The following is a 21,764-nucleotide window of genomic DNA, read 5'->3' as shown; positions in this document are numbered from 1 at the left end:
TTTATGTGTTTCGGTATGTGCATGTGTGGATGCATGTCTTGTAGTGCATGATGTGTGTGTTGGTGATGTGGGTGGTATGGTATGTGTGTTCGTGTATGGTGATGTGTGGTGGTGTGTGCTGTGTTTATGTGGGTGATGTGTGTGCAAGTACTCCTGTACACTTATTGGTGGTGTGTGGCAGTGAGCATGAATGTGAACCTGGCCATGTCAGCGCCTGGGCTAGGGAGGTCACTGAGGTCCTGGCATGGGCAGTTCCACAGGGGTCTCCTATTAACTCTGGGCACCCCGGCAGGCCTGGTCCTGGAAGGAGAATGTGCTGGAGTCGGGGACATCCGGGCGCTACACAGTGGAGACGGTCAGCACAGAGGAGGGTGTCATCTCCACCCTGACCATCAGCAACATTGTGCGGGCGGACTTTCAGACCATCTATAACTGCACCGCCTGGAACAGCTTCGGCTCTGACACTGAGATCATCCGACTCAAGGAGCAAGGTGAGAGCTGCCAGGGCCACCAGAGCAACTCAGGGATGAGCAGGGTGGAAGGCAGGTCCAAGAACCAGTCACAGCATTCTTCTTTACCTGCTCACAGCCCCACCGAGCTCCCCTCTGAGGCAAAGGGTACCAGCCCCCATCACAAAGCAAGAAGGGAAAGAAACTTCTGGGAGTGATGGCCCCCCAGGGTGATAATTCAGGGAAAGGTGACCACAGAGCAAGCTAGTCTGACCCATCTTGTTGAGCTGCCCAACAGCTTCCGAAGGCCCTGGACTCCACATACTCTGCCCTTCCTTGTGGACCTGATGCAAAAGTGCCCTTAAGAGGTGTTATGACAGAGTAGTAGTCCCGCAGCAGGTGCCAAGCTCAAGTTAAGAGGTGGTGCTAGGGGCCAAGATCCCTGGTGTGGGGAGGCAGAACCCAGACCATCTGCAGTTCTAGGGGTAGACACCTGGACCACAGAGCTGTAAAAGGAAGACTGGGCAGAAGTGGGCAGAACAGCCAGGTTTGTGTGAGGGGAGGAAAAATGTCCCCCACTGTGACAACCATGCACCAACCGTCCCAGCTCCTTGTCGGACAGATTCTAAGAACTCCAGTCTCTGCTCAAAGTTCCTGGGCACCAACTACCAGGTGGAGAACCTCAGAGGGTCACGGAGGGCTGGTTGCAGAGAAGCTCCACACATAGGCAGCAGCACTGCTGGTTCTGAAATGGGCTGCAGATCTTGCCCCTGGACCAGTCAGAGCTCAACCACAGAGGTCCAGGGATGGTGTGCAGCCAGATAGGGCCTCTTGACCAAAGATTCAGGGCCATGCAGGTGGTCCCAGCTGAGCCCCTCAGGCCTCCAGGGATCACATGGCAATCACACCTATGGGTCAAATCTCCCAGCGTCTCCTACCACCTCCTCTGTAATAGGAGCTGCTTTGCATAACGCTTTGCACATGATTTGCATAATATCATCCACACGTCATCCTAACCCGCCGGCCCCCTGTTGCCTACCCTCCTTGTCTTCCCCTTGGTGCCCCACTCCTGTGCCCTCCCCTTGGTGTTTTCACCCACCCTCAGACCCCCTCCCAGGCTTGACTCTCTCTCCCCTCCCTCTCTGGAGTGTCCAAGTCAGTCTGAATGAACTCCAAGTTCAGTTGGGCCAGCCTGGATCTCTGGCAGTCCCAGAGATGTGACGGATGGAGGAGGGAGCCCCTCTTGCCCCAGCCCTCTTCAGGTGGCCAATCCCCGTCCCACCCCACCCTGGCCAGCCAGGCCCTGGCTGTGGACGCTTGCTTTATTTCCAAACAGGTTCGGAAATGAAGTCGGGAGCCGGGCTGGAAGCAGGTACGGAAGGAGATATTGAGAACTTCCCTGGGAAGGGGGAGGGACTTCTTGGCTAGTGGGGAGGGGACTGACACGGGGTAGGGAGGCCTGTGCAGGCCACTAACTTCCCTGCCCTCCCCCCATGGAGGGCTTAGTGCAGTCAGAGCAGCTGGAGAGGGGCTCCCAGACAATTGGGGTCTAAGGACCCCAGAGACTTGTCTGCTGCCATGGCCCCAGGGCTCCTTCCTCCCCAAGACACTGGCTTTGCTCCTGCCCCCTCCATTCCTCCCTTCCCTTCTCTTCATAAGCCCCAGGCCCTGGCTCCAGCCCTGGCACCCCTCTACTTCCAGCTTCCCCTGATTTCTCCGCCATTGCTTCCCAGGATGCCTGCCTCCCGGCCCTGCTGCAGCTCGCTTAATTCTGCTTGCTGGCACGCCACCTCCACCCCCACTGCAGTCCTCCATGAAGTGTCATCTCACCGCCAGGCTGAGGCTGCTGGGCCAGGCACAGACCCCGCCCCCACACCCTCTGCATCAGAGGGTGGTCATCCGACTCCTTGGGTTGAGTTGCTCTGTCTAGACAATTGTATACACAGGCGCGCATGCACACACACACACACACACACACACACACACACACACACACACACAACCAGCACAGGGCAAATCAGACTCCACAGAACCAAACAAGTTCACTCCAAGGACTTGGGAGTCTACTCTCTCAGTTCTCTGCCCACCCTGGCCCGTGGCCCATATTTCCCCCTTTAACTAGCTCCATGTGAGCCCACATACCTCTCCTCTCTGGGCACAATCCAGGTCATGGCCAGCTCACAGACAACTCATGCAACCCACACAGAGGTAGCCCATACAGTTATATTGTCCTGGACTCCCTCACCATCTGGTAGCTCTGTCCTGTCTCCATTCCATGTATGTCTGTTCATACTCATCTGGAGTTTCCTGACACCTTCTTCCCTTAGTGTCTGCAACTCCTCATGCCCAGTCTCCCTCTTTGGATGGAGTTGGGGTTGAGCTTCCCCCCCGCAGTTCCTTGGGGAGGGAGGAACCCTCCATGGATGCTCTGTCCAGAGAGGAACTGCCTGCACGGGCAGCCTAGGCCAGACCTCAGGAGGCCAGGCAAGGAAGAAACACCAGGAAGAGGAAGGGATGCCACCCCAGAGTCCTGCCGCACCCACCCAGGCTCCCTCCTCCTCTGCCTCTGCCCACCTGCTTGGAAACAGTTCTCAGCCAAGATGGTGGCTCCCTCACCCTGGAGTAGTGGGTAACTACTCAAGGAAACGTGGATTCTCAGAATGCCACAGAGTCAGAAAGGACCTTAGATACTGCTGCCCCAGCTCTATGGATTTACAGATGAGAATCTGAGTCTGAGGATGTAAGGACAAATCATGCTTTGGCTCTGAGTTCAGCTGAGACAAGCCCTAGGTTTTTCCAAGAAAACTTACTAAGAATCAGAGAACAAAATAAATCAAACCCCAATTTATAAATTTCAAAAAGCATAGAACCAATGAGTTTTTTCAAAGCAGTTTTCCCTTCCTAATGAAATTAAAACCCAAGAGACAGAAGCATCTGTCAAAGCAAACTTAACTGCGTTCGTTCCTGACTGCGACAGGAACGTTTCTCATTCCTGACTGTTGACAGCAACCCAGACACCACCCTTTCCAATCTTTGTTTGCTGTCCCCACCTCCCCCTGGTCACCTCCTCTATCACTTCTGCAGTGGTCTTGGTCACCTATCAGCAGATAACGTGTGAGTTAGTGTGCAGGTCCTGGTTGGCAAAGGAACCACATGCTGCCAACCAAGAGGTACCAACTCCGGCGGGTAGGCATCCCTGCCACCTCCCACACCTTCCCAGCAGCTCCCTGGGGGCCCAAGTTTGAGGATTCGTTCATCTCATCCTCTCTGTCAAGAAAACAACCAGGGGTCTGGGGATATAGCTCAGTTGGTAGAGTGCTTGCCTCACAAGCACAAGGCCCTGGGTTCAAATCCCCAGCACCAAAAAAAAAAAAAAAGAAAAGAAAACAACCAGGAACTGAGGGTGGCAGAGCATTAACCTAGCATGTGTGAGCCCGGGGGCCCATCCCCAGCACCATGGTAGGTAAACCACAGCCCAGAACAAACACCACATTGTCACAAAGTTTATCCACACTGAGGAACGTAGGGAGGGTAGGGAGGGAGCTCAGTCTTTCAGAGGAACTTGCTTCTCCTCAAGGTTCTGATCTGCTATAGTCATCCCTTCCTGAACAATAACAGGAACAAACACTGGCATTAGGGCTGGGTGCCGGGCTCTACTCCAGGGCCTTCGTACACATTCCTTCATCTAAGCTCTACAACAACCCTCTGAGGTCAGCACTATTATTACCCCAATTTATAGACAAGAGAAGTAGAGTAAGCTTGGAAAGAGTAATAGACCCAGGACTCCAACAGCCAGCAGTCTGGGCTGCATTGTGCCAGCTAAAATTTGGAGGATGCCATGTGATTCAGTGGACAGAGCTGGATGGGATGGGGAGAGTAGGAGGAGATCTGGATTCACCCTGGCTCTACTGCATCTGTGTGTCTTTTGCCAAATCATTGGCCTTCTCTGGGCCTTGGTACCTCTGTCTGTAAATGGAAACCTTGGATTCAGTGAGTCCCTAGGTCACCCTGCCCCAACATTCTCCAGTTCTATTCCTGATGGTCATTTCGGGGTTCCAAATCAGGCATTCAGGCCCCATATCAGCCATTGAAGGGCCAGGGCTGTCTGGTAGTGCGACCCATCACCCTCCCCATCCCCACAGCTAGGGCGGGAGACAGACTGCGGGAAGGGACTGGGGACTGGCCTAGCTGGAGTTCTGCATGCTCACACACTGAAACAGGTGCCAGGTGCTCAGAGAGCTGAGGAGCAGGACAGACAGGTCAAGGAAAAAGCCCATTTTTCCTTAGAGAGGTGGGGTAAGGAGCTCTGGTCCTGTTCCCTGGCTCCTGAGACATGGAACCTGGGGGCTGCAACCCTTGATACCCAGCAGACCCTGAGGGGAGGTTGCCTCAGACCTGAAAACTCTAACCGCTGGCTGTCCTCAGGCATCCTCTGTGCACCTGGGAAAAGGAAGAGAAGGAAGGAACAAACTGGACAAACAAGGGCTGTGACCATAGTCATTTTTCAAAGAAAAACCAGGACTTATGACTCACCAGCCACCACATGACAGATTTCTTATTTAATGCCAAAGAGCAATAAATTACGCCAGCCTCACCCTGCATCTCCAGTGTTCCTCTCCCGGGGCCCTCCCTTCTCTGTGTCTGCTCCAGCGTTCGCCCCTTCTTCCTGTTCCTCCATGCCCTCTCCTCCACCTTGTGTCCTCCACCCCCATCATCACAGTCCCAGCCAGAGCTGACTCTGGGTGGACTCTGCCTGTGCCTATCCAGGCCCCACCAAGGCATTTCCCAAGAAGGGCCCATGTGGCAGTGGTCTGGCCCCAGCTTGACAGGGGCTGCACCCGAGGGGACTGGGTGAGGTCCTGGGAGGACAGTATCCTGTCCCCACTCCCTCATCAGCTGTGCCTATTTCTCTCCCGCAGAGTCTGTGCCGATGGCCGTCATCATCGGGGTGGCCGTAGGAGCTGGTGTGGCCTTCCTCGTCCTAATGGCAACCATTGTGGCCTTCTGCTGTGCCCGTTCCCAGAGAAGTACGGGAGGGAGACCCGGGATCTCAGGGAGGGGGACAGAGAAAAAGGCCAGGCTTAGACTTCCCCGGAGAGCAAGTAAGCAGGAGTACAATGAACAGGGGCCCTAACAGTGCTATGAGCTCCTGGGGCAGGGATGGGTCTGACATGATGGTTTCACTTGAAGTGCCTTGTGAGGCATCTGGCACCCAGTGGGCACTCACTGAAGTGGACTAGACTGACCTTCAGCCAGCAAGGAAGGCAGCCAACAATTTGGGTTGGACAAATCTGGCACCCTTGTCAGGGACAGTATAGAGATCCCAGGGGAAAGAGGTGGCTTGACTCTTGCTCTGCCAGGGCTACGGTAGAATTCAACTGTTTGTGCACTCTTGAAGAATCTTCTGTACTCAGGGCCTCTGTACTGGGCTTAGCTCTGAAGTGATGTGATTGACAGACCGATACAAGGGGAAGACAGAATGGCAGAAGTGAAGACAGTAGAGGTGCAGTCTTCTAGTTCCACCTCTTCCTCCATGTGATTCGGGGCAAAGCACACCTATTCCAGGCCTCAGATTCCTCATTTATAATATTAAGGGGTTGGAGGACTAGAGTTTTATGACCCTACCTGGCTCTAAGCTTCTATGAGCAGAAAGCACAAAGCAAATCACCAATGTAAGTCTGCTCCCTCCCGACTCACATGTTGGAAGGAAGCCAGGGGTTCCCCTTATACTTTCTCCAGCCTTGGCTCCCATGATTACCCCCAATGTTGTTATCTCAGGACCTCCCTCGCCGCCTCCCAGTATAAATTATAGAAGAACATATTTTAGCAAGAATTTTCTCAGAAAACTCTCCAGCTAGAAACAGGCTACCTCCTGTAGGAATAGTAAGAGTCCCATCATGGAAGCTTCCACAGGGAAAGCTGGACCCCTGTGTGCGTGTTTCTGCTCTGGGTGAGGGGCTGGCTATAAGATCTTAAGGTCCTTCTGACACTAAGTCGTGGTTCTATGAATGGAGAGAACAGTGCCTGGTAGCATAGGTCAGAGAAGCTTCTAGAAGGAAGTAAGGATTCAGTAAGATAAAAAGGACCTACCTCAGTAAGATGGATGATGGATGAGGACCACCTCTCCGGCCAGGGGGAATGCCCAAGGTGCATGCACCAGGGAGCCAGGCAACCTTCATGGCTGGCCTCTCCCAAAGTCCACATAGCCCACAGCATATCCACACAGATGTTGGAGGGCTGGTGAAGCTGCTGAGTTCAGGGGTTCAAGGGAGGGTAAATCCTGCAGGGTGGTGGGGTGAGGGGTGGCAGCAGGGAACTGTGGGGGAGCATGACATCTCAGGCCTTGATGTCTGAAGGTGAAACTGAATTTGTCGCCTACACTTTCCTATTTTATGTCCAGATCTGAAAGGTGTTGTGTCAGCCAAAAATGATATCCGAGTAGAGATCGTCCACAAGGAGCCTGCCTCTGGTCGGGAGGCAGAGGAGCATCCCACCATCAAGCAGCTGATGGTAAGGATGCTGCCCATTCCCCACCACACCCTTGACCATGTCTCCAGAAGGTCCTGGGACTGGAGGCTTCTCAGTGTCCTTGACACTTCTGAGAAGCAGAGCATCAGTCGAGATGTGCCCCCTCCTGCCCCTACAATAGACCAGGCACACACTCTCAACCAACAAATATTTATTTGTGGGCCTTTTGTATTGTACTTGGTGATCTGGGAGACTCAGAGACATCTAAGCTGCAGTCCCTGCCTGCAGAGAGTCTGCCTCCTCAGTAGGGAGAAGATATATGCCTAAATTGCTATAGTATGTCACTACATATAATTCCACACACATAGACATAACAGATATTCAGTACATTCCTTTCCGTTCCCTTTCCCCCAAAATCAATCTGTAAGAAGCATCGGTTCCTCTTTGGGAACTGGATTGCCCACCACAGGCAAACTCAGAACCTCTCCAGTGACATAAGGCCTGCTGCACCTCTTCTTGATCCCTCTTCATGGGTCAGATTTCACCCCACTGTCCAGGCAGAAGCCTAGACAACTGTGTTAGTCAGCTTTTCATTCCTGTGGCAAAATATCTGAGAAAAACAACTTGGAGAAGGGAAAATTTGTTTCGGCTCATGATTTCAGTCTGTGGTCAATGGATGCAGTGTTTCTGGGCCTGGGGTGAGACAGAGCATTACGGCAGAAGAACACAGCAAAGCAACATATGGAGCAAAACTGCTCATCTCAAGGCAGCCAGGAAGCAGAGGGAGAATAAGGCAGTGGTCAGGGGCAAGATACACCCTTCAAAGGAATACCAGAAATGGTCCATTGCCTTACGGTGCCACCTTCTACAGTTTCTACCAGCACCCAGTTATGCCATCAAATTCTAAATCTGTCAATGGATTAACCCACTGTTGAGGTTAGAGCCAAAATTCTACCTCTGAACATTGTTGTATTAAGGAACAAGCCTTCAATACATGAGCCTTTGGCGGGGCTCCTGGTGATAAGGGTTGTTTGCTAGGTCAGGAGATGAAAGGAGTGGGGGATGAAGGTCTCCCCAAGGGGAGGCTAGCCACAGAGCCCTTCTGCCAAACAGGGCTGCTCTTACCAGGATACACGGTGACCCCCACTCTTTCCTGAGGGTGTGGAATTATCTGAGACAAAGAGAATATTTCAATGGGAGGGAATTCAAAGACCCATTCAGAAAGAATAAGTCCAGATCCAAACTATAAGAACAACTATACCAGAAACTTCTTGTGCATCCTATCAGGGTTGGAATGTGTTGGAGTAGCAATAGCAGAGCAAGGTGTAAAGAGCTTCAGTGTCCTCACCTATGAAATCGGTGTAACATACAGGGGCCCCGAAGAACTCAGAGCCCATGGAACAGTATGGTTGTTCCTTGGTATCTGTCAGGAGTTGGTTCCAGGACCCCCTGATGATACCAAAATCTTAAGATGCTCAAGTCTTTTACATAAAATTGCATAGTATTTGCATACAATGTGCCCAATCCTCCCATATACTTAATTTTAATTAATTAATTATTTTGTTTGTTTGTTTTGCAAAACTGGAGATTAAACCCAGAGGCACTCTACCACTGAGCTACATTTCCAGCCTTTTTTTTTTTTTTTTTCTTTCTATTTTTGGAGACAGGGTCTTCCTAAGTTTTTGAGACTGAACTTGAACTTTCAATCCTCTTGCCTCAACCTCCCAAATTGCTGGGATTACAGGCAGAACCAGCCTCTTCCAGTGTACTTTAACTCATCTCTAGATTACCTAATACAAAAAAATGGAAATGCTATGCGAATAGTTGTTACACTCTATTGTTTAAAGAATAGTGACAAGAAAACAGTCTTTACATGTTCAGTATACACATAACCTTTTTCCCAAGTGTTTTCCATTCTCAGTTGGTTGAAACCACAGATGTGGAACCAGAGGATACAGACAGCTGACAGTGAATGCTCAGTAAATGTTAGTTACTTGTGTTGCTCTAAAATCACCCACTAGATGGTGAGCAACTACTGTCTTGCTCATCCCTAGCAGAGACTCACAAATGTTTATTGAATTGAACTGACTTTTCCCTCTGCTACTCTTTCTCCATCCAATTGATTTTTAGGGACTGTCAATTCCACTTCAAAAAATGTCTCAAATGCGTGCCCCACCTCTCCTGCACTGTCACTTCCTTATCTCAGGCCTCATCCTCGTTCCCCTGGACTCCTAAGACCAGCCTCCTAATTGATTTTAGTTTTTGCCACTTTTCTCAGCCTATCCTCCAGAGCCCTGCGAAAAGGGTTCTTCTAGAACAAATCTGAACTAGAATTTTCCTACTTCAATCCCTCATTGGCTCCATGTCTACTGGATAAAGTCCGGCTGCCCAGGATGTCATCAGACCCTGCAAGGCAGCTGCCAATCTTTCTAGCTCCATCTCCTAGCCAACAGCATCTGGCTTTCCAGACACACTGACCTTGGAGTCTGGCCTTGGAGTCTTTTATACCTGGAAGTCCTGTGCAAGGCCGTTCCCTCTGCCTGTTGATTTTTTTCTATTGAATTTCACATTCTTTTACAAGAATCAGCTCAAATGTCATCAACTCCATGATTTCCTCTGCTTGCCTGCCCCCTGCCCCACTTCGGGCGAGCTGCACACCCTGTACTCTTCAAAGCACTCCGTGTGTACCTCTTCCATGGTGTGTTGTGCTAATTACATATCAACCTCCCCCCAATTATCCCAGAGTTCCTCAAGGGCAAAGGTCATGCTCTGAGTCTACACTTGTCTAATCCCCCCAGGGGCCAACCTAGCACCTCACTTAACAGAGTGTTTAAATTGACAAAGAAAGGAAACCGCAGCCCAGACCTGAGCAGGAATGAACTCTCTGTCGTTAAGCCTCATGGATCTATCCTTCCTGAATGAGCCATTGAATTCCCTCCCATTGGAACATTCATTCTCTCTGTCTCAGATAATTCCACACCCTCAGGAAAAAGTTGGGGGGGTGTTGCTAGTATCCTGGTAAGAGGGGGTGGTATCTGACAGAAGGGACTTGCTGAGGGTTCTGCCGCTAGCTTCCCCTGGGGGAGATCTTCATTTTCCCATTCCTTTCACCTCCTGACCTCGGAAGCAGCCCCATCATCAAGGGGAGGCAGGTTTATAAGTTGAATCTTGTGGGAAAGAACTCTCAACCAGATAGAGCTGGGGCATTTACTGGAAAATGAAAAAAAAAAAAAAAAGTAGTGGTAGTAGTAGTGAGGAAGTAACAGGATGGAAGCTTGTTGGCTGGTTTTGTGGGGTTTCAAAAGAAGAGGGGAAATAAAGTTGCAAGAGAGGAGAAACATCCTGCTGAGAGATTATGTGGGAACCTGGCCTAGACTTAGCAGAAGTGATACATGGGAGGTATCGGATGTGTCACGGGTGAAGCATCACTGTGGTTATGCAGACTATTGCATACGCCCACTGTGTGCCAAGTGTGCTCTGTTTTTCATCTCAGGTCTAATTACTATTCTCAGTGATTTAGAGCTAAGCTGCTTCACTCATTCAGTCATTCAACATAAACCATTATATTTGGAACAGCCCTACCATTTATCTGGCACTGTGCTGCGCCCTGGTGAATCCAAGAAGTAATATATTCCATTCCAAAAGCATTCTGGTCAGTGGCCACAATATGCAAGGAACTGGACCAGATGTGGAGGGAATCCAAACAGAGCAGGAGTGGTCCTCCGTCTTAGGTCATTTGACATCTGCTAAGGAAGACACCTTCCCAATGCATCTAAATCACTGTTATGAATAACAGATACGGCCAGTTTTCTATTGCTATGACAAAATACCTAAGAAAATTGACTTAACAGGAGGAAAGGTTTATTTTGGTCCACAGTTCCTGTTTCAGAGGTTTTAATCCAAGGTTGCTTGGACCTGTTGCCTTTGGACCTGTGGTGAGGCAGAATATGGAGGATACACGTGGCATAGAAATGCAGCTCACCTCATGACAACCAGAAGCAAAATGAAGAAAGAGGCCAGGCACAGTGGTACCTGCCTGTAATCCCAGCTCCTTGAGAAGCTGAAGCAGGATCACAGCAAATTTGAGGACAGCTGGGCAACTTAGAAAGACCCTGTCTCAAAATTAAAGTTGAAGGAGGGGACAGAAAGAGAAAGAGAAAAGAAAAAAAGGGTTGGAGATGTAGTTCAGTGATACAGCACTTGGCTGGCAAGCCTGAGGCCATGGGTTCAATCCCCAGCACTACAGAAAGGAAGGAAGGAAGGAAGGGAGGGAGGGAGGAAGGAAGGGCGGGAGGGAAGAAGAGAGAAGGGCCCAAGGTCCCAAACTCCCTTCAAGTGCATGACCCAGGGACCTTACTTCTTTCCACTAGGTCCAACCTCCTAAAGGTTCCTCCACCTCCCAATAGCAACACACAACATCACAGTATAAGTATCCATCACATAAAAAAAAAAAAAAAAAAAAATGAGAGAAGAAGCAAATAGTTTTTGTGACACTGAAATTGATGGAAATTTTTCTTTGGGTCTTCCCAATGAGAAACACAGGCTGAGGACCAAGCCTTCAATATGTGGCCTTTGGGGGACATTTCAGATCCAAACTCTAACGCCGATGTTGCCAACACCTCACATGTAATTATTCTTTGTGGTTCCTTCTTAAGGCCTTCATTAAGCCCTAGCACTTAATGTTGATGAATTGCCCTAAAGAGCCAGAACTATACCCTGTGGTTGATGTTCTGTAATTGTGTATCTCCAGGTCCATCTCCCTGATAAGCAGAGCCATATTTTAACGTATCTTAATTTGTGTATCCCTGGGTCTTAGCACAGTGTCTGGCTAATAAACTGCTCAATGAATTGAATTGAATCAGTCAAGTAAAATCTCTGAAGGTGATGCTCCAGCCCAGCTGCAGACAGTGTGGCCGTAGAGACCTGCCTCATGTTCACCACCCCGCCCTTCCTGCCTCTATGTCTCAAGGATGGGGATTCCAGGAATACTGATGAGATCTAGAATCATTTCCCCAACCCCTTCACCTGCCTTCGGTGGTCCAGGCAGAGAGGAGTATAGAGAAGGCGAAGCATATATGACGATCTTCTGAGTTCATTTCCCCATCTTTTCCTTGGAGGAGATGAAGTTGAACCCATCTTGTATGCACTAAGCAGTCACTTTTTGGGTTATAGATGGACCGGGGTGAATTCCAACAAGACTCTGTTCTGAAGCAGCTGGAAGTCCTCAAAGAAGAGGAGAAGGAGTTTCAGAACCTGAAGGTGAGAATAACCACAGGTTCTAAGAGGCAGCCATGGAATCTGTTCCTCAGCTTTGATGACCCCAGCCCCAATCCATAAAAGAATGACAGCCAGGAGAAGGGAGGGGCCGGAAGCCAGTTTGGGGACAGGTCTGTAGCCAATCCCTAAGTTGGGAACTCCCTACTGGAGGCACCTGCTCTCTCCACCTCAACACTGAAGAGGCTGAGAGTTAAGACTCCTCCAATTCACCTCTCCCACTGCATCTCACAAATAGATTTTAAAAATCCATTATCCCTGTTCTGGACAAACACAAACAACAATTAAAGTCTGCTTTTCAAATTATCTTGCAACAAAAAAAATGAATTAAAAAAAAAAAAAAAAAAAGCTCTTGCATTACCCTAACATAAACCCTGGAAGGTGGTGGGGCAGAGATGATCAGAGGCCAGCCAGGAGGTGTCCAATTCTGGCATTCTCGGCTCCCTTCCTTTGAGAAACGCATTCTGATCCCCTGCCTTCAGCATCTTAACCCTCCTTTCACCACCTGGACACCTGCCTTCTCCTGGCATCAAGCTGTGCTAACCCTGCCTGGTCTCCTGTTGAGAGTCTTTCTGCCAGCTTCCATGCCTCCCCTGTGGTTTCCTTCCTCTTCCTCACCCCTCCCTTTGCAAGGTAGGACTGGCTTGTTTGGGACCCCCCCACACAACTGTGTTCAGCAAAGGCTCCCCCAATGAAGTGCCTCTCGCTCTCACCCCCTCAGGACCCCACTAATGGCTACTACAGTGTCAACACCTTCAAAGAGCACCACTCGACCCCGACCATCTCCCTGTCCAGCTGCCAGCCGGACCTGCGTCCTGCAGGCAAACAGCGTGTGCCCACAGGCATGTCCTTCACCAACATCTACAGCACCCTGAGTGGCCAGAGCCGCCTCTACGACTACGGGCAGAGGTTCGTGCTGGGAATGGGCAGCTCATCCATCGAGCTTTGCGAACGCGAGTTCCAGAGGGGCTCCCTCAGCGACAGCAGCTCCTTCCTGGACACGCAGTGTGACAGCAGTGTCAGCAGCAGCGGCAAGCAGGACGGCTACGTGCAGTTTGACAAGGCCAGCAAAGCCTCCGCCTCCTCTTCCCACCACTCCCAGTCCTCTTCCCAGAACTCCGACCCCAGTCGACCCCTGCAGCGACGGATGCAGACTCACGTCTGAGGATCACACACTGAGGGTGGGGACGGGCCAGGGAGGAGGGCAGGGCACGTTCTGGTTCTCTGGGGACTAGGGCTACTTTGCAGAGGACTCCAGAACTGGACACCTCCAGGATGGCCTCTGAGCGCCTCTGCCAACACCTCCCTTTGAAGCTCTGATCAAGCACAAATCTGGGTCCCCAGCAGCAGCGTGCCAGAGGCAGCAAGTGGGGAAACGGATGGAGGATGCAGCTGACGTGCTTGGTGCTAGACACCCTTGTCCCCAGCCCTTTCCTGGAGGCCACTCTACCACCTGCTCTTCCCACAGGCATTAGTGGCAGCTATAAATTTGCTTTCATGAAACTGCTGTCCACTTTCTGGTCTTCCCTGGGATTTCTCCCTTGTTGCTGGTAAGCCCTCCCTGTGCCTGTGCTCCTATACAGCCGTGGGGAGAAAAGGGGAGTTCTTCCCAGCACCAAGCTGCTCCAGAGACCCCAGCTGCCCCCACTGCTCCCAGCCCATGCCTCAGAGACTGAGAACACAGAAATGGCCCTGGCCGAAGGAGCACACCACCTGGGAGCCTGGCCCCAATTTGTTTGGTGTTTTGTGTCCATACTCTTGAAATTCTGTCCTTGGACTTGATGCCTCTGAACTTGGAGGTGGGACTGGCCCAATCAGAACCTGGTGTCCTGGGGGGAGGGAGACTGTGACCGCCTGGGGAACAACGCACCCCTCTTCAGACCATGGGATTCAGGGCCACCCCCGCCCCTGCTTTGTGTACTCCCTACCTCCCCACAGCACAATCAGAGTTAACGTAAGGAGGGAGAGTTGGTTTGGTCAGGGTTCTTTGAACAGTTTCCTGGGTGGTATTTGTTTGAGGGGGCTGGAGGTCAGGTTCTGAAGAGGATGAGACTCGCCTTCACTGCTGTTGAACACGAAGAACAAAGATTCTGTCTCCAGTAAGACTCCATGAGCAAGAACAAAAGTTTATCTGCACCTCCCCTCTCTCCCCACTCACCATCTGAGAATAAATGTTAGGGCCATTACCCCCAACAAGTCCATTCTGTTCTTTTTTTTCCTGTAGAGTTACAGAAAGATCCCAAGAGCTCAAAGTATGCTAAGTTCTTTATCCTTTTTTGATTGAATTTTCCCAGTTGGGAAGGCAGTCCATGGGTCTGGTTGTGGTGGTAACAGAACCTATAGACAAACTGTCCTGGTGGATGGGCCCCACCAACCCCAACTCTTTCCAAATACAACTGAGGCAACAAAGTTATACTGGACATTTCGTCAGGTGATTTTAGTCTTTTCTCTAGACATCATCTGCAGGGGACTCTCTCCATTCAAGTTCAGGGGAGGAAGCCCTCTTGAAAGAATGTAGACCATCAACATCCTAACACTCAGATACAGAACTCAAACAATGTTCTAAGAATGGTTTTGCTTGGGTGGGAAACTGGGTGATGTCATGGTGAATGGGACAGTGGCTAGCTAGATGGTAACATGGAGATTGTGATTTAAATGGAATTTTGAAGGACACAAATTGTCCCCAAAGTTGAAGAGTCCTCATTGGTTTTACAGCCTGCTTCTCCAACCTTCCCTCTCAGTCCTTACCCAGCTTAGTATCCATCACACAGTCTGTGCTTGTTTCCATCACTGATTCCGCAGATGGCCCCAATCTACAGATTCTATGCTTAGCCTTCACAGTTCCCCCCCTCAGGAATTTTCTGCTTCAATCATGTTTCCTAGTGCTTCAGAATCCCCCAGTTCCCTGAATATCTTCTTCTTTTACAGCTCACAAGACTAAGGGAATAGCAACTGATCAGAAGTGGAAGTGCCCATCCCAGTCCCACATCCTGCTCCTACTGCCTTTCTGGTCTGGTGCAGAAGCCAGGGTCATTGACCTCTGCCCTCTCTAGGTTAATCTCAGCAGGCTTTCCCTCTTATATATGTTTTCCCTTTGCCAACAGGGAACAAGGATCCAAGATCATATGCAAAATGACTTGGTGTGCTACAATAAGGACAAGATGTCTTAAGAGAATCTGTCCATTAATTTCTCTTGGACTTCCTCGTCTTAGAGATGGGTGGAGAATCTACACCTTAATCCAAAACCCCATGGACACACACACACACACACACACACACACACACACACAAACTTGTAGGGTGGAAGTGCCCATTCTTTCCTAGAACCCAGGGATATTACAAAATAACCATAACAGAGAAGACATCTGTTCTGTGAAACAAAATGAGCCCTTCTCCCTCCCATGTTGTGGGCACTCCCACGGTAAGAATACGGACTAGCCTGGAAGATGAACAGAGAGCAGGGGTGGCCACAGATGAGGCTGTAGAATGTCCAATCCTTTGAGCTCTCTTCAGTGCAAAAACACAAGAAGAATAGTAATGAGTAGTAGATCACAAGTGCCGACTTTATGACGGGGAACAGCATGCAGGAAGAAAATCAGTGTGACCTGGGTGGCTCTGAAGCATTAAGGTGGTGCCCAGATTGAGCTCTGTGCATCCCCCTCTTGTGTTCAGTTCAATGAGTGAGGGTACAGAAAACCAATACAAGGAATTTAAAAAAAAAAAAAAAAGGCAATGGGAAACAGTGAATTCCCCAGTAGGTGATTTCACATTTAATAAAAAGAGGGCTTGACATCTATAATCTTATTTAATCCTTACAATTCTACAGAGTATCACCATTTTTTACAGATGTGGAAATGAGGCTTAAAGAAGCCAAAAGACTTGCCCAAGGTCACAGAGTTAATGAGTGGCAAACCTGAGATTTAAACACACATGATTTCCACTACAAGATGTTTCTATCCTGCAGTGCAAACTCAAAGCTGCTCTCATCCTAGAATATGGACGGAAGTGGCTGACAGTAAGTCATCTGCTAGCAGTCGCTCTGGGGCAGTCTGGGCGAGGATAAGCCACAGTTCCATTAGGAATGCGGGACTGGCATTCTCCACCTAAAGTCCCTAAATGACCTAGAAAGACCACAACTCCCTGAGAAACAAAGCTATTCTGTGTATCAACTCGCCCCCACCCTACCAAGGCCAGGATCCAGTTTTCTGATAGCTTTAACTTCATTATTGGCACAGAGTCACTGGACAGGAGCCCAGTTTCTAATTCTCAGGCTCACTATCAGTCTGCAAAGGCCAGGGTTATTTCCACCACCTCTTTAACTTTCATGGAGTAGGAAGTGCTCTCACATGAAAAGCTGAAATGCCACATCAAGTCCATTTCTGATGAAGCCTATTTAAACAAATCCTATAAAACAAAAGTCCTGAAAGCACTTTTGAGTTTCCGGAATGGAAAGGACCCAGGGAAATGAAAGCAAATATGATGTAGTCCTTGAGAGGATTCTTAGAAAAGCAGTAAAGGAGTCAACAGGAATTCCACTTCTCACTTCCTGGTTGGGGAAGGATATATGCTGTTTATGCTATTTGCTTATGGAGTTGGAATTAAACTGCAAGGTGCATGGCCACAAGTTTCATTAACTCTTCCCAGACATCATGTGTGCAGTTTGTGGTGGTATGAGAAAAAAAGGCAAAGAAGAGTCCTGTTATTAATGTCTTCTCTAGAACCTTACCCTATAAAACAAACTTTTTTTTTTTTTTTTTTTTTTTACCTGCATGGTGCTGGGATCCAACCCAGGACCTCATGCACACTAGGCAAGTGCACGATCATTGAACCATATCTCCAGGCCCCAAACTCTTTATTAAAATAAAAACATAGTCAGGCTCAGTGATGCATGCCTATAATTCCAGTGACTTGGGAGACTGAGGCAGGAAGATAGAAAATTTGAAGCCAGTTTGGGCAACTTAGTGAGACCCAGACTCAAATAAGGTTAAACGGTCTGGGGATATAGCTCAGTGGTAGAATGCCCTGGGTTCAATTCTCAGTACAGATTTAAAAAATTTTAGACATAGAACAATGACATTACAACTAAATCACGAATTTTCCTTCCCCTTTAAAAAAGTCTTTTGAAAGCCTCTTATCAAAGTTAGTCTTAGAAGCTGTAAGTGCATACTAGACATTTGCAGCTCTACCATCAAAACTAGCAGCAATCTCTGGTAGTCACTGATGAAGAGTTTTCTACTGATAAATGCTTATCATTTCTAGTAAGGCTCCAACTCCTTTTCCCAGCCCCTTATGTTTTCGTCTTTCTAACCAGGTCGTAAACTGGGAAAAATGGGGAAATTTCAAGCTACTCTTCTTTCTACAAATACAGATTGTTTTCCTGGATGAAAATGTGTTTGCCATAAGACCATCAATTATTTCCCTCGATAACTGCTCTTCTTTCTTGTTCTACCTCCTCTCAACTCTCATGCTAGGTCTTTGACATACACTGAAAGCTTTCATTACTACAAGTCCTGTAGTTTTATTACTACCACAATGATCCTCTCTAAAAGGCCTTTTGTAGGGAATAGAGGTATAGTTTAGTGGCAAAACACTTGTTTAGGATGGGCAAGGCTCTGGGTTCAATCCTCACTACCACAAAATAAGTAAAAGGTGTTTTGTGAGCATACATCGTTCACAAGATAAGTCGTTGAATTGTGATCTGCGTCCCTGATTTTTTTTTTTAAACTGGGGATTAAACCAGCAGCGCTTAACCACTGAGCTACATCGATAGCCCTTTTTATTTTTTATTTTGAGACAGAAGTTACTTAGGTCCTTGAACTTCCGATCTTTCTGCCTCAGGCTCTGGAGTCGCTGGGATCACAGGTGTCTACCACCATTCCAGCTGCATCTCTGATTTTATATAGTCACACGCACACTTCCCCCACAGCTGGGGATTGAAACCAGGACTTGCTATACACCACTGAATTACACCCTCAGCCATTCCTGATTATATTTATGCCTCTGTCACTATCTGCCTGCCACTCCATGTTCCCAGTACTCTTCTAAGAGATAGTCCATTCAGCCACCCATAGAGCTAGGGTGGGTCAAGAGTGTCCACTGAGTTCCCTGACTAGGGAACACTAGACAAGCACAAGCATCTCCTTCCGCTGTTCCTTCCGCTGCTCCTTCCGCTGCTCCTTCCACTGCTCCTTAACCATATGGTCCTCAACAATATCTCGGAATGCAATGAGAACTTGCAAAGAATGTTCTTTTATAATTCTGTTCTTTGTAGCAATTCTAAAGTATTAACATTCAAAAAGAAGGTAAGTGAAGTATTGGGAAACTGATCTTCACTGGGAGAACTGGGGTCCCAATGCAAGAGGAAAGGTTCTACTCAGGACAGGAACTGAAGATAGGAGGATATTTGTCCCACCAAAAGTCACCTCCAATTAGGCAAAGTCAAGATCAGGTGAACTAAATTAAAGATACCATCTTCACCACTTTTGCATGGAAATTTAAGAACCAGGGCTTTGCTGGCTGAGGACTAGCCTTTCCTTTTCTTTTTCTTTCTTTTTGTAGTCCTGGGGTTTGAATCCAGGATCTTGTGCATACTACGCAACCTCTCTATCACTAAGTTATATCTCCTATGTCCTTTTATTTATTTGCAGTGCTGGGGATTGAACCCCGGGCTTTGTGCTTGCAAGGCAAGCACTCTACCAACTGAGCTATCTTCCCAGTCCCTTTTATTTCTTTTTTTAAAAAAATATATTTAGTTGAGGATGAACACAAAACCTTTTTTATTTATATATTTTTATGTGGTGCTGAGGATTGAACCCAGTGCCTCATATGTGTTAGGCAAGCACTCTATCACTGAGTGCCCTTTTTATTTCTTGAGACAGGGTCTCACTAAATTTCTGAAACTGGCCTCAAACTCAATCCTCCTGCCTCAGCCTCCTGAGTTTTTGGAATCACATATATGTGCTACCACTTCCCAGCTAAGAAATTGTATTTCTGATACTAACAGGTATTGTACTTTCAAGAAATACTGAAAGAAGGTGGCAAGTCAAGATAAAGTGACACAGATAAGGAATTGGGGCTTTTACAGCAGAATTTTGAGATAACTTTGTTAAAAAAGTTTCCTTTGGTTTCTTGCCATGCAAGAGCTACCTCAGTATAACATAAACCCACAGAGAAAAAGTGAGCACATAACTGTAGTCTCTCTATCAGACTCCAACTTGGACTCTTGAGAATTTTTTTTCTTTCTCAAGTAAAGCAGCTCTGTACTTAGTAAGGATAAAAACCCATTTTTAAGCAAGTGAAGACACCCTGTAAGTGTTATAAAGTTGGTGATGTATGTAAATAGTGTTTTAGAAAGTCTCAGGATAATAGATGGTTCGAGAATAGTTTAGTTCAGTAATTCCAGCTTTGGTCCCCTAGGGTTGTTTCAAATCTGGACCTTCTCTCATTATCTCCACCCAACTCCACCCTCCCAGTCCAGCAAGGCTCTGGAAAAGAAGCTATGGCTCTGTTGACCGGGTATATTTTAAATTGTTAGCCTTCCTTGGGAACCTGATACAGGGCAAAAACCAGCAGCCCACTAGTACTGTCAGCACTGTGGGGTCTCCTAGCTGCCTCTCGAAATCTGCTGTCCTTTTAAACCAAGGAGCAGAGCCTTCCAAGTCATCTGGGCTTCTAAATTTGTCATCTAATGAGACTCAAGGTTCATCCCCCCATCTTATTTCTCGGGTACAGAATCTCAAAGATTTCTAACAAGTTCTTTTGTTGAGAAAGAAGTGGACAGGAAAACTGGTTTAACTATAAACCCGCACACAGACTGCCCTTGATCTCTGATGAAGTTATATACTTGCACACTTCTTGTAAATTAAAAATATCTTCCATTGAAAAGGCATCTGATCACAACACAGCGGCTATAGAATGTGTGGTTTCCCCTTCGGCTAGTGTGGTTTACTGCCACTGCCCAGCATCAAGAAAGACTACTGCATCCCTTAAAGTCTCTGACATTAACTTGAAAACGACTGCTAGAGAGCAGCTTGAACTCACAGTTCATTGATTATGCAAAACCTGTGTTCCAGAAATTCCAACCTCCTTTACTTAGCTTGCGGATGATCTGAAGACAGCAGTTCATGTTAGTACCAGGACCAGCCATGTTAGTACCAGGGCAAGTATTTGGTCCTATGAATGTGGCTCACCTGTTTTATATGCTCCCCAAGCGTTTTCCATTACACAAGGCAGCTTTCCAATCCCATATTTCTATCACACGTTCCAGTCTACAAAATGTCTTTACATGTTCCCATTAGATCCTTAAAATTTCACTGTGAGATAGGCATGCATAATCTGTATTTTTCCAGATGGAAAAGCAGAGGTCTACTTGGCTAATGAAATGACAGAGAGGGGAGAGGAGCCAACCGTAGTTTGTGTGCTATATATACTTCATTGCCTCCCAGACAGTATTTTTTCTGAGCTCAAACTTTTCCTAAGCCAGACAGTCTCTGAGGACAGCATTTGAATGTACTCATGTCCTTACGAAGTGCAAATAAAAACTGTAAGTGTCCAAAATTAAGGCAGGACGCCATGTGATGTGAATATAAAGTCATTTAAATATCTGCCCGGGCTAGAGAAGAGACCTCTCCTGTCTCGCCCAGGAAGGTGGTCCCGAGCCCGGAGTGTCTTCGCTTCGCAAGGCCCGTTTCTCTCTGTGAAGGGCTGGATTTAGAGTCTGAACGGGATGGCGCAGGTCCCCGCAGGTCCTTCACGTAGTGTTTCAGTGGGTCACGTGACAACGCCAGGCGGGAGCCCAGCAGCACTCGCGAATGCCGAGACTACCGGCACCGCGTGCAAAACCCGTGCGGAGCGGCGCGGGCCCTGAGCCGGTTGCCAGGGAGGCGCCGGCCTCGCTTGAGACCGGTAGCCAAGACCAACGCCCCTAGAGGCCTGAGGGCGGCTGCCGGCCCTGCGAGAGTTCCAGTCTGTCCACCGCCGCGAGGGGCCGCCCGACGACACCGACGGCGCATGCGCGGCCCCGCCCCCGCCTCGGGGACCGGCGAAGGCTACCGCTCTGCCCCCCGCCCCTGCTGGCTGCGGAACCTGCGCGTTCGCCTCATTAACACCGTTCAAGGGCACCGGGGATTAGGATGGGCTTTACACGCAGATCCAGAGTGAAACCGTTGCTTGAGCTCATCCAGACTGCTAGAGCAGTGGTTCTGAGGCTTGCTAGAATTCCAGATTTCTGGGCCCCATCTAGGACCCAGGGATTTCCACTCTTAAATCACCGCAGGTAATTCTGAGATCAGCGGTCTTCATTGATTGGATTTACCCTCCTGTTTCAAGACATGCAGGGATTGGGACATAGAAGTCAAGAACCGATGCGCTCCGGATCGAACAGAGGGTATTACGTGGCATGGCATAGCCTGATGTGGAACGGAGATTTCTTGACACATTCTCATACTCCCCCGCCCTGCTCTTCCCTATTTCTCTTTTGCTGCATTTTCAGGGTATGGTTTAATCAACACCAGGCAGGCTGGCAGGCAGTCCATTCGCAATGGTTAGCTAACTGAAGACTTGAAGTCTCTTTTT

The 21,764-nt window shown here is 48.6% G+C and overlaps 1 protein-coding gene and 1 long non-coding RNA gene across 7 annotated transcripts in view; one reads left to right on the top strand and one right to left on the bottom strand.

The window, feature by feature from the left end:
- The window catches only part of LOC306640763, a 55,730-nt gene extending 50,720 nt beyond the window's left edge, over positions 1–5,010 (bottom strand). For all 3 annotated transcript variants that reach the window (XR_013757883.1, XR_013757884.1, XR_013757885.1), the window contains exon 1: positions 2,592–5,010. This is a non-coding gene — a long non-coding RNA (uncharacterized lncRNA). The remainder of the gene's footprint in view (positions 1–2,591) is intronic.
- KIRREL3 (kirre like nephrin family adhesion molecule 3) overlaps positions 1–20,344 on the top strand; it is a 571,499-nt gene extending 551,155 nt beyond the window's left edge. Inside the window, exons 13-18 of one of the 4 annotated variants that reach the window (XM_079105291.1) lie at positions 293–491; positions 1,786–1,821; positions 5,369–5,551; positions 6,850–6,959; positions 12,090–12,176; positions 12,913–20,344. In XM_079105291.1, the coding sequence (XP_078961417.1) occupies positions 293–491; positions 1,786–1,821; positions 5,369–5,551; positions 6,850–6,959; positions 12,090–12,176; positions 12,913–13,356 (1,059 nt within the window). In that variant the 3' untranslated portion in view covers positions 13,357–20,344. The remainder of the gene's footprint in view (positions 1–292; positions 492–1,785; positions 1,822–5,368; positions 5,552–6,849; positions 6,960–12,089; positions 12,177–12,912) is intronic. The other 3 variants (XM_079105293.1, XM_079105292.1, XM_079105294.1) reach the window with 3 other exon arrangements.
- The last annotated feature ends 1,420 nt before the right edge of the window (positions 20,345–21,764 follow it).

Source organism: Sciurus vulgaris (genome assembly GCF_902686455.1).
Source record: "Sciurus vulgaris genome assembly, chromosome: 11".
Taxonomy (NCBI): Eukaryota; Metazoa; Chordata; class Mammalia; order Rodentia; family Sciuridae; genus Sciurus; species Sciurus vulgaris.
This window is presented reverse-complemented; position numbering and strand designations above follow the sequence as displayed.